The sequence below is a fragment of the Eschrichtius robustus genome, chromosome 20, assembly GCF_028021215.1.
Source record: "Eschrichtius robustus isolate mEscRob2 chromosome 20, mEscRob2.pri, whole genome shotgun sequence".
Lineage (NCBI taxonomy): Eukaryota > Metazoa > Chordata > Mammalia > Artiodactyla > Eschrichtiidae > Eschrichtius > Eschrichtius robustus.
The window spans coordinates 15,356,881-15,372,060 of record NC_090843.1 but is presented as its reverse complement, the minus strand read 5'-3'; the positions used below and the strand labels follow the sequence as shown (position 1 = coordinate 15,372,060).

General features: G+C 40.2%; 1 protein-coding gene across 8 annotated transcripts in view; it reads left to right on the top strand.

Moving 5' to 3' along the window:
• TANC2 (tetratricopeptide repeat, ankyrin repeat and coiled-coil containing 2) overlaps window positions 1-15,180 on the top strand; it is a 364,796-nt gene that overhangs the window by 294,909 nt on the left and 54,707 nt on the right. For all 8 annotated transcript variants that reach the window (XM_068530956.1, XM_068530955.1, XM_068530954.1 and 5 more), the window contains 2 exons: window positions 792-958; window positions 4,418-5,025. In XM_068530956.1, the coding sequence (XP_068387057.1) occupies window positions 792-958; window positions 4,418-5,025 (775 nt within the window). The remainder of the gene's footprint in view (window positions 1-791; window positions 959-4,417; window positions 5,026-15,180) is intronic.

Genomic DNA, 15,180 nt, shown 5'->3' with positions numbered 1-15,180 from the left:
CAGCCTAGCCCTAATGATAAACTGATTTTGTCAATTTAGGGTAGTATAGACTCCAGGCAGGAAAGGGAAACAAAAGATACTTGTCTTTCCTACATGACTCCTGCCTGCTCCCCTGGGAAGATCACGGTAAGGGTCTGGTCTCCTTGAAGCTGCTTTAGGTATAATCTTGGAAGCTGCTGGTTCTGTAAGATCTTGGAATCCAGCCTGCCTAGTGTAGATCTGTCTGTTGGTTGGGATTCCTTTTCTCTGTTCCTCCATCCCTTCCTTCCTACTACGTATTCACAGATAGTCTTATATACTGCTGTGGACTCCAAATAAAACCTTTTTTTTTTTTTTTTTTTTTGAAATTCCCAAAAGAACATGTGATACTGTTCTCTTTAATGCTGTCAGATTCAGGGGGGTTGGGGGGAGGTGGGGCGGAGGGGGAGAAAAACATTCTTTCCAGCTTTTTCAGGTATGAGAGAAAAATAAATTTACATGTGAAAATTCTCATAAATGCAATGCTCAGGCTGTCTCACAACTGATAACATGGGGGAAATTATTATGATGATACATATGCTTTATATATTATTTATGTGACAAACACATTCATACCTAGTGAAAAACAAAATGAACTCACTAAATGAATTATTCCATGTCTTTATAATAAAATTATGTACCCTGAGCATTCACTAAACACACAGCAGACCTTTTCTAGTTTTTTCTTCCAAGGAGATATGTGATCAAAGACCCAGAAAGAACTCACTTATCCACTTGGTAATTATTAAGTAATTTGTTTCTTTCTATCTCAGAGAGAAAAATCCCAGATGAAGATTTCATCATCTTAATTGATGGATTAAATGAAGCAGAATTTCACAAACCGGATTATGGGGATACAGTTGTATCATTTCTGAGTAAAATGATTGGAAAATTTCCTTCCTGGCTCAAACTAATTGTAACAGTTAGGACCAGTTTACAGGTATGTGTTTGTTTGCTTTTGGACCATAAAGTATTTCCCTTGGAGAGTGCTTAAAGTGAAAAAGTTCTAGGTCCTTGTACCCTTAGTGATGAGCTTTGCTAAATCTCTACCATGTCCTAGAGCGCTAGCAAGAGTAATTCCCAACGAGCAGATTTTGAGAGTAAGAGATACAATCTAGAGAGAGCATTCTTTGTATACTACTCTCTTAGCTCAAATTCCCATTTCCATTGCTCTGAGTAAGTTTTGATAAAGTGTCCCTCAAAAAAGCATGAAAAGAAAGTCCACTTTTCTAGACTTTGTCATGAGTACAGCAAAGCAAATAGATCCTGTAACACTCTAATTCACTGTTTGACTTTTGTTTTATGTTTTTTATCATTTAATGCCAGGCAAAATCCAGTTCAGTGTACAGTGTAGAGTCAGATTTTCTAGTTCTTCCCTCTGTTCTCAACTTTGTATAGCATGAAGATGGACTTTCTTCTATATATTTCTTTTTCTAAGAAATATTGGCAATATTAAGGCTTTATATTAAATTTACTGCAACTGGGAGATAAGAGTTTTTTTTAATTGCCTTCCCTGCTCACTCACTGATCACTCAGTTTATGGCCTAGAAGAATGACTAGGAATGTTGGAACTGCGCCTGTAAAGACATATGAGCTAAGGATAAATGACTCCACCTTCTCTACCATTCACAGTATAGCTGAGTTGGTATTTTCCATTCTTTACATATTCACACTTGGTTTGAAACAGGGTTTCTCAACTTTTTTTCCCCTAACCATAGCCTCTTTTAAAGAACATTAAAATTCTGCATATTATACACCCATCCCACTATTTTGATGCAACTCCCTTAAAACAGTTGTTAATATACAGAAAATAGTCTCGGTGCCCTCCTTTTCCCCTCTCCCAGGCATTTAGTATTTTTCCTATAGATTGACCAATTTAGGTCAGTCTGCCTTCTTTGATCAGAGACTGTACTTCTGATCCTGACCACCAACTTGCAGATGTTTGTTATTAAAATCTCAAAGTAATTTGAAGAATGTGAATGAATCAACATAAATGCATCTTTACAACTAAAAATTATGTAATCCGCCATTATTGGTCAGTAGCTTGTTAAAGATGAAAGGTGAATAAAAGAAACTTCCAGGAACACAATCTCGACTAGTTTTACTAAGTACGTACTTAGGAGATATCTTCGTTTATATAATTTTTGTTTGTTTTGGTTTTTTTCCTTCATTTATATTTTTATATAATGCCGTGTGCAATCTCAAAAGATGTTTTAAGTATGACTTGGTAGACCATGTGACTTTAATTTTTCAGCTGTGCCAAAGAACAGGAAAAGTATTATACACACAAAGTCCAAATGTCAATGTCTTCATAGATCAAGACCTGCAATAACTTCCCAGATACTTCATTCACTTCAACCAATAACTTTTTAAAATTATTTAGCTGACAATGAAACAATTCCTAGGTCTTTAAAAATGAACCCTCGTAACTGATCATTCATTATTTCCACAAACATTTTTTACGTACTTCAAGTATAAAAGGCTCTTTCTAAGAGCTGAGGATACGATGGTGAACAAGACAGACAATACCCCTGCCCTCATAAAGCTTGTATTCTAGTGAGGAACACAAATAATAAAGTAAAAAATGAACATATATTAAAAATTTAGGTAGTGTTAGTGCTATGAAGACAAATATAACAGAGTAAAGGGATAAATGAGGATGACAGATATTTTAGATAGGGCAGATAGGAAAGGCCTCTCCAAGGAGCCTTGTAAAGTGATAACATCTGATTTACCTTTTTTGGCTGCTGGCTGTGTAGATAATAATATGTAGGGGATCAAGAATGGAAGCAGAAGTACAGGTGAAAGGTGATGGTGGCTTAGACTAGAGTGGGAACAGTGGAGACCCTCTGAAGTGGTCATATTTGGAGTATATTTTGAAGAAGAATCAAAAGGACTTGATGATGGGCTGGATGTGGGAATGAGCAAGAGAGAAGATTCAAGGATGAATTGTGGGGTTTTGGTGAGCAACTGGGTAGATGCTGGTTTGAGGAAAAGAGAAGGATCATAGATAGTTCCTACGATTTGGTGGGAGGGTCAGTGGTAGTATATTTATTGACATGCGGAGGTTTTGTGGTGGGGGGAAATTTTAGTAGTTCTGATTTGATCACATTAAGTTTGTCTATGAAACATCCAAGTGTCGTTGTTGAGTAGATGGAGATATAAGGTGAGAGCTCAGAAGAAATGACTAAGCTGGAAATATGAAATTAGACATCATCCACGTATAGATGATATTTAGAACCATGGGTCCCAACTATTCTAGGGAGTGAGGGTGGCCAGATAAGAGGAAAGAATGGAGACGTGAGCCCTGGCTGGACTGAGAAATGAGAGAGGAGCCAGCCAAAAAGGCTGGGTAGGAGTAGCCAGTGTGCTAAGAGGAAAATGAGGGGAGCATGCTGTGGAAGCAAAAGCTGCAGGAGGGGACTCGAGAAGAAAGATGTGTTCACCTGTGTCAGATACTGCTGAGAGGTTGAGGAGGATGAGAAATGAAACTTGGTTTTTGGATTTGGCAAGATGAAGATTGCTGATCATTTTGACAAGGACCATTTCAGTGAAGTGACGGGATTGAAGCCTGATTGCAACAAATGGAGGAGAGAATGGGAAGGGAGGAATGAAATACAGTAAGTAAAGAAAACTTTTCTGTTAGGTTTTGCTAAACATGGGAACAGAGATATAGTAGTTGGAGGGAGGAATATGGAGTCACATGTCTCTGTGGAGACAAGACAGAAAGAGGAGAGAAGAGGAAATTCAGGAGAGGGAATGGATACTTACAGGAGCAAAGTCTATAAGCAGATAAGAAAAGATGGATTCCAGAGCATGAGAGTCACCACAAAGCCCTGTCAGCTTCCCCCAATGTAATTTCCAAGCAGATCACCAAGGTACCAAGCTTCCCACTATTAGAAGTGTTCCTTTGGGCTAAGGCATCTCCAAAAAACCTACATTAAAATAAAGTCATTTTATCAAGCGGGATAGAAGGTCACATTTTTATATGACATTCTTTAGGTCCTTTTACATTTATCTTAGTGAGTTGTACTTTGACATTATGCTATGGTTTACACCGAGAAAAATTACAACAAAAGTTATATGGCATTCTCTTTTCTATTTTAGGAGTGAGTGTTATTTAGGATATTGACCATTAAATCACTCCTAAAGTGCCCTTTATGAAGACCCATAAAAGTTATTTTAAGTCTCAATATTAGGAAAAGTGTCCCTCCTGTGCAACTAATGTGTCTTAATCTATGGACACTAATACTTGATCGTATTTCCCTCTTTTCTTTGACCACTCAGAAGTTCAGAATAAATTTGTGGACTTCGTAGTTTATCACAAGAGTTAGGGGAAACTGAAGGTCTTTCTCTCTCTCTCTCTCTCTCTCTCTCTCTCTCTCTCCATCTGTTTTAGGAAATTACCAAGCTGCTGCCTTTCCATAGGATTTTTTTGGATCGACTAGAAGAGAATGAAGCCATAGACCAGGACCTGCAGGCTTACATCCTGCACCGGATACACAACAGCTCAGAGATCCAGAATAACATTTCACTTAATGGCAAAATGGACAATACTACATTTGGCAAACTCAGTTCTCATCTCAAGACACTCAGTCAAGGGTCCTATCTATACCTGAAACTCACATTTGACCTCATAGAGAAAGGCTATCTAGTGTTAAAGAGCTCTAGCTACAAAGTAGTTCCTGTTTCGCTCTCTGAGGTTTACTTACTCCAGTGCAATATGAAGTTCCCAACCCAGTCTTCCTTTGACCGGGTGATGCCTCTCCTGAATGTGGCAGTGGCCTCTCTCCACCCACTGACTGATGAACACATCTTCCAAGCCATCAATGCTGGCAGCATTGAAGGCACGCTAGAATGGGAGGATTTTCAGCAGAGAATGGAGAACCTCTCCATGTTCCTAATCAAGCGCAGAGACATGACTCGTATGTTTGTGCATCCTTCTTTTCGAGAATGGCTTATCTGGAGAGAAGAAGGAGAGAAAACCAAATTTCTCTGTGATCCCAGGTAAGCCATAGATCTGTAATAAGCAATTTGTGAGCCTATTTTGTATTTATTGCATGGAGCATGGGTATTGAAAACAGTGAGAAGTGTTCTTCATTGAACATTTCACATAAAGGAAACATCATCTCTGTTTCTTCTGAAGACAAGGCTATAATGAAGTTTATTTTCTCACAATATTATTTCCTTAAGACTCAAAATCTGCATAGATGTTTAGAATGCTCCCTACATTCCTGTATTTTTCTAAACAATTTTGTCTGATTCCACTAGGGTTCACAGGCTATAATTAATTTTTTTAAATTAATTAATTTATTTATTTTTGGCTGCGTTGGGTCTTCGTTGCTGCATGCAGGCTTTCTCTAGTTGCGGCGAGTAGGGGCTACTCTTCGTTGCGGTGCGCGGGCTTCTCATCGCGGTGGCTTCTCTTGTTGCGGAGCATGGGCTCAGTAGTTGTGGCTTGCAGGCTCTAGAGTACAGGCTCATTAGTTGTGGTGCACAGGCTTAGTTGGTCTGCAGCATGTGGGATCTTCCTGGACCAGGGCTTGAACCCGTGTCCCCTGCATTGGCAGGCGAATTCTTAACCACTGCGCCACCAGGGAAGTCCCCAGGCTGTAATTAATTTAACCATTTGACAGACTTCCTCAGTATTCTTCAGAAAGAATTGATAGATTGTTCACCTCTTTGACTTAGAGCAGAATTGTTTTAAAATTGTGAGTGCCCTTTTAAAAGCCATGCCATTGTTAAAGTCACCAGTGACTGACCCCATTAGAGCCCAGCTGATGCTAAGCTTTACAGTGGAAAATGGAATCTTACACCGTATAGCTGAAAAAGACTTGAGGAGATCAGCTGATTTAGCCACTCTTACCTTTAGATAAATAAAGTGTCATTATCCCTATTTTACTATAAAGGCCTTAAAATGCTGAATCACTTGTGAAAAGCCATAAGGTTAACAGGTGGGAGAAAGGAAGAGGAGTTAAAAGAGGAGTGGCAAATGTGCTGTGTGTACCACCGCTCCCCTATCCTGCACCCGTGGCAGACGTCACTGATTTACCCCAGCACTCTTTCCTGATGAGCTTGACCCTGACTTAATCTTTCTCAGCTCAACAAACCAGACTCGATATGAAACTGTGCTCAACAAACCAGACTCGATATGAAACTATTTCCCACTCTCTTGGATAGAACCTAGATATCTAGCATCCTAGTGAGGTGTGCTTTCTACTCCTCCACACTCCTTTTTGAAAGAATTATTCCTTTAATAAAGTTGATGTTTTCAAAAGCAGGTATAGTCCTGATTTCCTGGAAACAAAGAAGACACCAACAACATAGCTGACAAACGCAGAGCTTATTCTGGCTCAGAAGGATGATAGGCCAGGTTTGCCTGTGTCTTCCGCTGTGAGTCATCAGAGAGGCTGACCGTCTCTGACCGTGCTGGGATTTTATTATTACTCGTGAGGCATGTTCTTCACCAGGTCCTGTTAGAGACACCTGTGCTTGTGTGGGCATGCTGCTCAGCCTACTTCATGCCGACTCATTAGAAGATCAGTTCCAGATTCTGATGACGATATTAAGCCAGGCAGTAGATTTTGTGCTGTCTTCCCTAAGAGGGAAACTATTTAAAGATACATGCTGTAGTGGAAAGAACATAAACGTTAGTCAGATGACCTGCTTAATAAATCCTACCTCTTCTAGGAACTGTGGCCTTTGGAAAATTACATAATGTTTCTGAGACAGTTTTCTCATCTACATAAAAGGAGTAATAATTCCTAGAGCTGTTGAGAATTGAGGTCATGTCGTGTAATGCCTAGACTAGCACAGAGTACAGAGAAAGTGGTCAGGGGATGTTCTGTGTCTTCCCCTCTCTTTGCAGTAATAGACCTTTCAGGTGTACCTTAAGGAGTCTTCTGCTATCAGCATTTGGGGGCACAAGATTGTTTTTAAAAACCCTGGGTCTGAGTCTCTTCTGTGAATTGTATGCCATTCCCAAGAGGATTTTATTGTAAATACCACTAGTACTGCTGCTGCTGTTAGTACACAGGGTTGGCAACGACAGAGTTAAGAAAAAGAGACCCATCTAGAATTGCCTAATAAACACTGAAATCAGTTTCCAGAGGAGCTTTGCTGGCTGATCTGCTCTCTTATCCTGGAACGTCTCAGAGGATTGAGAACTGAGGTCCAGGGGAGCCAGACTAGCGCTGAATTAACAGTATCCTTACAACAGATAAAACCCTCAGGCTCTCAAAGGGGAAAAGATGGTATTTATGCAGCCATATCATGGCTTTACAGGCTTACCTTCTCAACATTGTTTATTAACTAGAATCATTTTGGCAAGAGGCTGATGCACTGGGACAAGGAGAGCAAACGCTTCTAACTTCAAATGCTGTGTAGTCTGTTGCCTGGTGATTGAATAACACGCAGGGCTGCTGAGGGATCATCATATGTCACTTAATGGCAGAGAGTAAACAGGACCAGGCATTGTCAAAAAAGCTTTCTTACATGTTTCATCTCAGTTGGAATTCAGCCTTCTTCCCAACACTGTCTGGCACCAGCTTTGTTACTAAGGTATTGATCTCAGAGCTTGAGGCCCCCTGGGTCAATGAGATGGAAATGCACTAAGAATTTAATGTCACTGGCAAAGCCCAGGCTGGCCTTTCAAAGAAACTGGCTGTAATTGCTTTCCATTGTAGGCGAGTCTGATTAGCAGGACTCTCTCCAGGCAGGGTTTGCCTTTGTGGCTTCAGCCTCTACTTCCTGTACATTGTTCCCCACTCTGTCCTCCACTTTATCTCCAGCTTCTCTCTAGAACATCTAATGTGGTTCAGTAGACCAGGGAAGACTAACTTAGTGCCTCTGAAGTCACATTATGTAGGCCAGTGCCTGAGATGCATATCTCTGTGTAAGGAGAACTTTCAGAAGCTACAGAACATCTCTTCTAGTCCGTCTTCCTGGGCTTTCGACACTCACGTCTTCACCCTGAACTTATTGACCTTATTAGGGAATTAGACACAGGTGAGAATATTCTACTGAAGCCAAAAAGTAGTTGACCTTCCTCAGAAATAGGCCACCCAGGGAGGTACTTCTGCTAAGTGAAGAGAGTCAGTAATCTGAGGATGGCGCTAGAAAGAGGAAAAAGCAGAGCTGGAGGTCAGTGCAGCAGCTGAGATAGAGTTTTCCTTATTTTAAATATCAGACTTCTTGTTGTCCCAGAATCAGGGCAGACAATTGACATCCCAGAAAGAGTGACCTAAGGTTGCATACACGTCTGTCACAGAAAGAAATGAGTTATAGGTACCTTTTCTTGGCTTGGTAACAGGGTAGAGTATCTGTATATATATGCATGTTGGTGTTTATCAAACTGTAAGTAAAGTATCACTGCAAAATCTTTTATTACATCAAAACTTCTAAGATGTTAGATTTACATTCTAGATAAAAGTTTGCCCCTTGAAGCACTCATAAGCCTTAGACTTCACCACCTTATTCTGCCTTCTATTTCCCACTATTCATCACTGCCATATTCTGTCATACTCTGAAATTAATCTGTCCTATATGTTATTCGCTCGGCCACTGAGCTATCAGATTAACTCACTAATCTAATAAACTAATCTCTGTTGTTATGCTCATAACAGGGAAGTAGAAAACATTAAATGCAACTTGCGTATTTTAAGTAAAGCATTTAAGAGAAGTCACCAGCCTTTATAATCCAACCTATTAATGACTTTGATTGTTGAAATGTGAGGCTGATAGAGTAGACAGTTGGGGCCGCCAGCCTTGTGGTGCTGTCCAATTACTGCCTAATATTTCTACATAGCTTTAGGCTAGCCCTGAATGAATCCCCACTCTTTTTTTTCCTGTTTCTTTCCCGTTATCTCTGTTTTCATGGTATTAGCCTCCCCTTCCCTAAGAACAGCTCTCAGATCAACATTTTGATGTGTATATACATGTAAGATTTTGACATAGAGATTCAAAGACTCAGCTGCCTTATTTTTAACTGTTTGAATAAAACGCAGGAAGCCTGTTGTAAACTTTCATGAGTCTTAAGCTGTAGAACCTAATGAGGTTTGATTTGGAAGCCTAATTTGAGCTGGCCTGATTTCCTCAAACTAAGAGAAGCAAATTTATAGTGGGTGGAAAAGGGAAAGGGCTACGCAAGTCCTAACTGTACCTGTGGGGACAGTTGAGTACTTACTCGATTCCTTGTGACCAGACTTGGTATCTTACAATAAATGTTCTTTAAGATTTTTCTTAATTATTTTGGCCATGTTAGCAAATTACACAGTGGAGACTGGGTGCTCCAAAATCCATGTCACAAAGCAGTGTGTCAGAGAAGAAGCAGTTTGTCAAAGGGAGGAAAAAAAAAAAAAAAGAGGGCATTCTCCCTATAAAGGAAAACTAATTCTGTGTCAGGAACTTGTACAGCCTGGCTTCTTAAAGAATACATAAGTCTGAAATGACCACAAAATGGTGAGTTGCAGGGTTGTGGTGGTTTTATTTGTTTTTTTAATCCAAACAGGAGCCTCCAGGCAGGACGACACTTAACCTTACCCTCACGGAAGCACGAACTTGAGGTTACTGCTCCTCAGCCATTGCGGGCTCCCACCAACAACCCCTTGAACTGGCAGATGGATTCTGCTTTCTAAAAGCATTAGGAAGGAATTCAGCAAAGTGATAGATCATGCGAAGAAAAAAAAAAAAAAGCTTCTGGAACTAAGTCAGCCTTTAGGAGGTTTGGAAGAGTTAATGCAGAGAGAAGAGAGGTGTACCAAACACCTTTTGCTAGCACATGTCCCTTAGTAGATGACCTTACCTGCCTAGAAATATTAGCTCTCTAATCTCTGTTCTGGGTCCAGATCTGCTTCACTTCTAATTCTTTTCTACCACTAAGGGGAAGTCAGTCTTCTGGTGTCATGATTTCGATATGTGATTTTCATGGAGAGATTTCACTAATCTATAATAATTGGAGGGATTTGTCTAATTTGCCATAAATATTTTGTCCTTATTATCTAAACCATTTTCTAACTCCCTGTTGGCATCAAGAATAAATTTGAGACTCAAAATAATAATGGAATATCTATTATTCTAGTGACCCATGGTCATGGTTTTGTAATATAATGCAAGGGAGATATTACATGAAATCTAATATATATCTGGGAATATGTCCAGTTTCCCCAGGCATGATGTCCTTAAACTTTACAAATTTGTTTCTCTCAGCGTAAATCATGGAACCCACATCTAGCAGTCAAATAGGTAAATTGTCCCCATTGTTAAAACTCTCATGCCTTCAAAGATGGACAGCTATAACATATTTTTTTCCTTTTCCAAGTCCAAAATTAAGTTTGCAGAAAGCTGGTAATCAGAATTCTTCTCCACACCTATTTAAAACTGAGAACTACTTATTTTTACTGTCATAAAAACTCATGTGAAGTTTGCTAAGTTAATAAATATACAGAGAAGTAGTTCTGCTTATAAGATGGAGAGAGAGCATCATTTTATGACTTGGCAGGCATGCAGAAGAGTCAACTAATGAAAACACAGAAGGGGCTTGTACTCTCCTATATTTGATTTTGCTACAAACATAATATTGCTTTATTTATTTAAATTATATATATATATATTGCTTTTTTAAGGTGTAGCAAATACGGGTTAAAGCAACTTCCCATAAGAAGTAGAGCAGGGAAATTTTAAGGGAAATTTTTGGTACTGAGAGTAGCGTAGGAAATAGAGGCTAATTCGTCCTGTTAATGAGTCTCTGAAGCAACACTGGCTGAATGAAAAGATGGGAATCCCACAGGCTTTCCTAGATTGTCAAACCAAGATTCATGGCACAGCAATCAGAAGGAGTTACTGCCAGCTTAGTGGGATATGACAGCGCATTTTCTTTTTTTGTGAGCGGAGCAACTTACTCGGCTGTCTCTAGACTTTCAAAAGCAGCTGAATCTCCACATTTGGTAAAATCAACACTAATAGCCTTCTATTCACTCAACCGTAAGAACCCACAGCTGTGAGACATGTGTTCACTATAGCCATCAGCATACCCACTTGGTTCTACCACCCAAATTTTACTTGTAAGTATCCACTTATTTCCACCTCTACTGACCACACCCTGTGTAACCTCCTCCTGAAAATCCTGCAATGGCTTCTTGTTGTGATTAGAATAAAATCAAAGCCAGATCCTTCAAAGCCCTGTATTACAAAGATAGCTTCTGCCTACTCTCTCTAATTAAGTTCATTTGTTCTCCCTCTTATTCACAATTTTCTGGTCATAAATGGTCATCTACCAGTTCCTAGAACTTGCTAAGCTCTTTTCCACCCCTGGCTCTTTGCACTTAATAGTTCGCTCCATCCGGAGCTCACTTTCCCTCATCACATGGCAAGATCTCTCACTCCTTCAGGTCTCAGCCTAATGGCCACCTCCTAAGACTTCCACGTGTCACCTTATCTAAGAAAGTCCTTCCTGGCTTTAACATAGCAACCTTCTGACTTTCTAGTCTTTTATTAATTTATTGTCTGTGAATACTTGTTTATTGTCCACTTTCCCGTCTAGAATGTGAGTGAGCTCCATGAGGACAGGAACCTTCCTATCACGCTCACCTTGGTCTTCCTAATGATTAATAGAGTGGCTGGCACACAGTCAGCACTCAGCAAATATTTTGTTAAATAATGAATTAATGAGTGAACAAAGAAGTGGTCAGTGGTACTAACTTGAAGCTTGCAACTGGAAGTATTTGAGAAACTCTTCCCACAGTTAAGTAGTTTCGTTTGTTCTGCTCCTGCACGTCAGTGGAAAGTGAAGGCATGCATTTCAGCACGCACCCAGTGAACATTTGTTAGGTGACATATTCAAGGCTCTGTGTTAAGCACTGCAGCGGATACAAATACAAGTAAGATAGATCTGTCTACCATGACTTACAGGATAGCGGTTTTAACAGACATATTTATAACCAGCTATAATTTAAGGCCGAGTGCTGTGCTGGAGGTAAAAGGAAGAGCTGAGGAACGTGGAGGAGGAAGAAGTGATCCATCTTCCTGTGCCTGTTGTTGGCGTTTCAAACGGTGGCAGTTCAGTGGCGTCACAGCTCTGCTGCCTCGTGAAGCCCTGCCAACTGCCTAAAGGCTTCACTGGCACAGCAGAGGCAGACAGCGTCCGTTCTCCTAGGGCCAGTGATGCATTAACAGAACAGAAGCGCAGGAGGAAACTGTGAGGCATAGCGGGAGAAAGCAGCAAATTTCTATCCAAGTTCTATGTTTAAAAAGAAATTATGCTGTTCCACCCATTTCTACAAAGGTACATCTTGGGCACGCTTTACTTATAGTCTCCTCCTTATCGTTAACGCTTCCATCTCCGCGTTGAATATGAAACAGTAAGACAAGCTGACTAGAAATGTATTTTGTATTACGGTTCCACGAGAAAGCCACGAAAAGAACGTGCCAAAGCAGTTACTAACTGAAAAGCTGAAGATAGAGGCGAGCATTTTTGTAAAGATGTGGGTGTCATTTGCAACAAGCAGACTATAAGGCAGCAACCACCAAAGTTTAACTGCAGGCAGGGTTTTTAAGATGAGAGATGAAAAAGATCAGGATTGTCAGTGTATGGTCAGTATTTGAGTCGTGGTCACACTCATTTCACAGTTGATCCGTGGCAACAGAGATGCCTGCCAGTTCAGGGTTGAATTGGGTAGTGCATTAGACAGTGGATCTGGAAGTCCTTGTGTTGCTCTTCCACGCACGCATCTGCATGGCATTTATTCATGCATGAAACATTTATTGAACTTTTACTCTACACCAAGGACTCTGCTAGGTACTAGAGAAACTTAGGTGACTAAGACACCCCCAGCACTAGAGCCATGACCTTCTAGAGGAACGCCAGACACATAGCAACCAACGACAGTGCCATAGTAGTGAGTACCATAGGGACCTAGACAAAAAGAAAATACTTCGCAGAGTAAGTGACAGTCAAGTTCAGCCTTGAAGGATGAGTTGATTCCATTTAGCAGCATTGGCACAGGAGAGCGCTGGAAGCAGGCTAGAAAACATAATGGCAGGGACAAAAACAAGTGTGAAGACATGAAGTGCCCTTGGGGAATTGTGAGAAGCCATAATTAGAAAATAAGACTTATGGTCAGAGAGAATGATAGGAAGTGTCACTAGGCAAAAAGTCTTGAATGCCAGGTGTAAGGCTTTACAGTTTATTCTGTAGGTAACAGGGAGTCTATAATTTTGTGAGAAGGCAGAGACAATGATCAGGTAACTGATAATGTGCAAAATAGCTCTGACAAGTAGCATATGGAAGATGGGTTGAAGAAGAAGAGAGACTGCAAGTCAGGATACTAGTTATGAGGTTTAGAGCAGTAGTCTAGGTGAGAAGCACTAAGGCCTGTAATGTGAGAACAGAGAGCAAGGTAGACATTTTGGAGATACTCAGAAGCACTTGGTCTTTTTTTGTGTGTATGGGAGGTAAGGGTGGAGGGATCAAAAATGACTTCAGAACTTATCTTGAATGATGGAAAATAGTGAAGCTACTGACCAGCATAGAACATTCTGAAAGGAGGAAGGGTTCTAGCATGAACAAAGGCAGGAGGAAGAACAGGCTTATGGGGAGAGTTGAAATCCTATTTTTGGCATGTTTATAATGAATTGCCTCCAAGGGAAGATGAACAAATACATGTAGAAATGTGACCTTGGAAAACAGGAAAAGAGAAAGTTGAAGGCATGAGGTTATGGACTGCAGAGTTATCAGCAAATAACTGACAGTAGAAGCCATAGAACTTAACAAGATCACCCAGGTTAAGAGTATAAAGCAGGAAGTTTGGAAGCATGAAAACAGAACAGGTATATTTTTTTATTGACATATATTTGTTTTACAGTGATGTGTTAGTTTCTGCTGTAGCGCAAAGTGATTTATATATATATATATATATATACACACACACACACACACACACACACTCACACACACATTCTTTTTTTTTTTTGTATTCTTTTCCATTATGGTTTATCATAGGATATTGAATATATTTCCCTGTGCTATAACAGTAATACCTTGTTGTTCATCCATTCTATACATAATAGTTTACATCTGCTAACCCCAGCCTCCCACTCCATCCCTCCCTCAACCCTCTCCCCCTTGGCAACCACAAGTCTGTTCTCTATGTCTGTGAGTCTATTTCTGTTTTGTAAATAGGTTCATATCAGAGTAGGTGTATTTAAATGCTAGAAGAAAATGGTGAGCCAAATAATAATTTACAAGAGTAATACTAGAAAAACAAGAGAAAGTAAGGTCATGGAAATCAAAGGAGAAGATTTTTCCGGGTTAGGTCTGAAGTAATGAATATAATTTCTGCCTGTATTCCATTAGCCAGAACTGTCAAGTGACCCCACTTGAATGTGAATGCAAGGTCCCTGCCAAAGTAACTGCTTCCCAACAACTCTCGACCGTGGATGGGAGCACAGACCTTTTGCAGACAGATATCCTTCTCTGCCCCATAATTCTAATCTCACTAGGTCTCCCTAAATAATTCCCCACAAGTACATCTATAATATAAAGACATTCCACAGCAGCACATGTTATTTCAGCCCACATTATAAGATAGCTAAGATAGGCTTTAGGTTGTAAGCAGTTCCTCACCAGCTGGCTGTCCCTGTACCACTTTATCACATCTGAGCACCACATAGAAGAATATCAGAACACTTAAGTGTTATTTCTCTGAAACACTAAAGTGTTGTATATCAAGTTTGTCATCACCAGAGCTGATGAAATCTATGTGACTACACATTAGTGACTCTGGCTAGAACAATGGAGAAAACATCCATGCTGGAAATATTTGAGTCCACTTGTTAGCGTGTTTCAGTACTACAAATAGAAACTTTAACTATCTCCCTTGGGTGCTAAGTGAAAATCTATTAGAAAAACATAGTACCATCGTATATTTTGTGTATAACAACTGTTATGCAACTTCCAAACCGGTAAATGGGCGGAGGGTAGGGATGCCCTAGAGGGTAGTCTTGCCTTAGAAAGAGATTTTGTCTGAAAGATTCCGTAGTTCTGAACTCTTGAGGTACAGGGGCATCAGGTAAGGGCAGCTCCTCACTGTCTTATAACCTACAGTTGTCCAAGGGTGAGTATCGCTTGTCTCCAGTAATCCTTATCGAGGGGCTGCTGATGCCTAC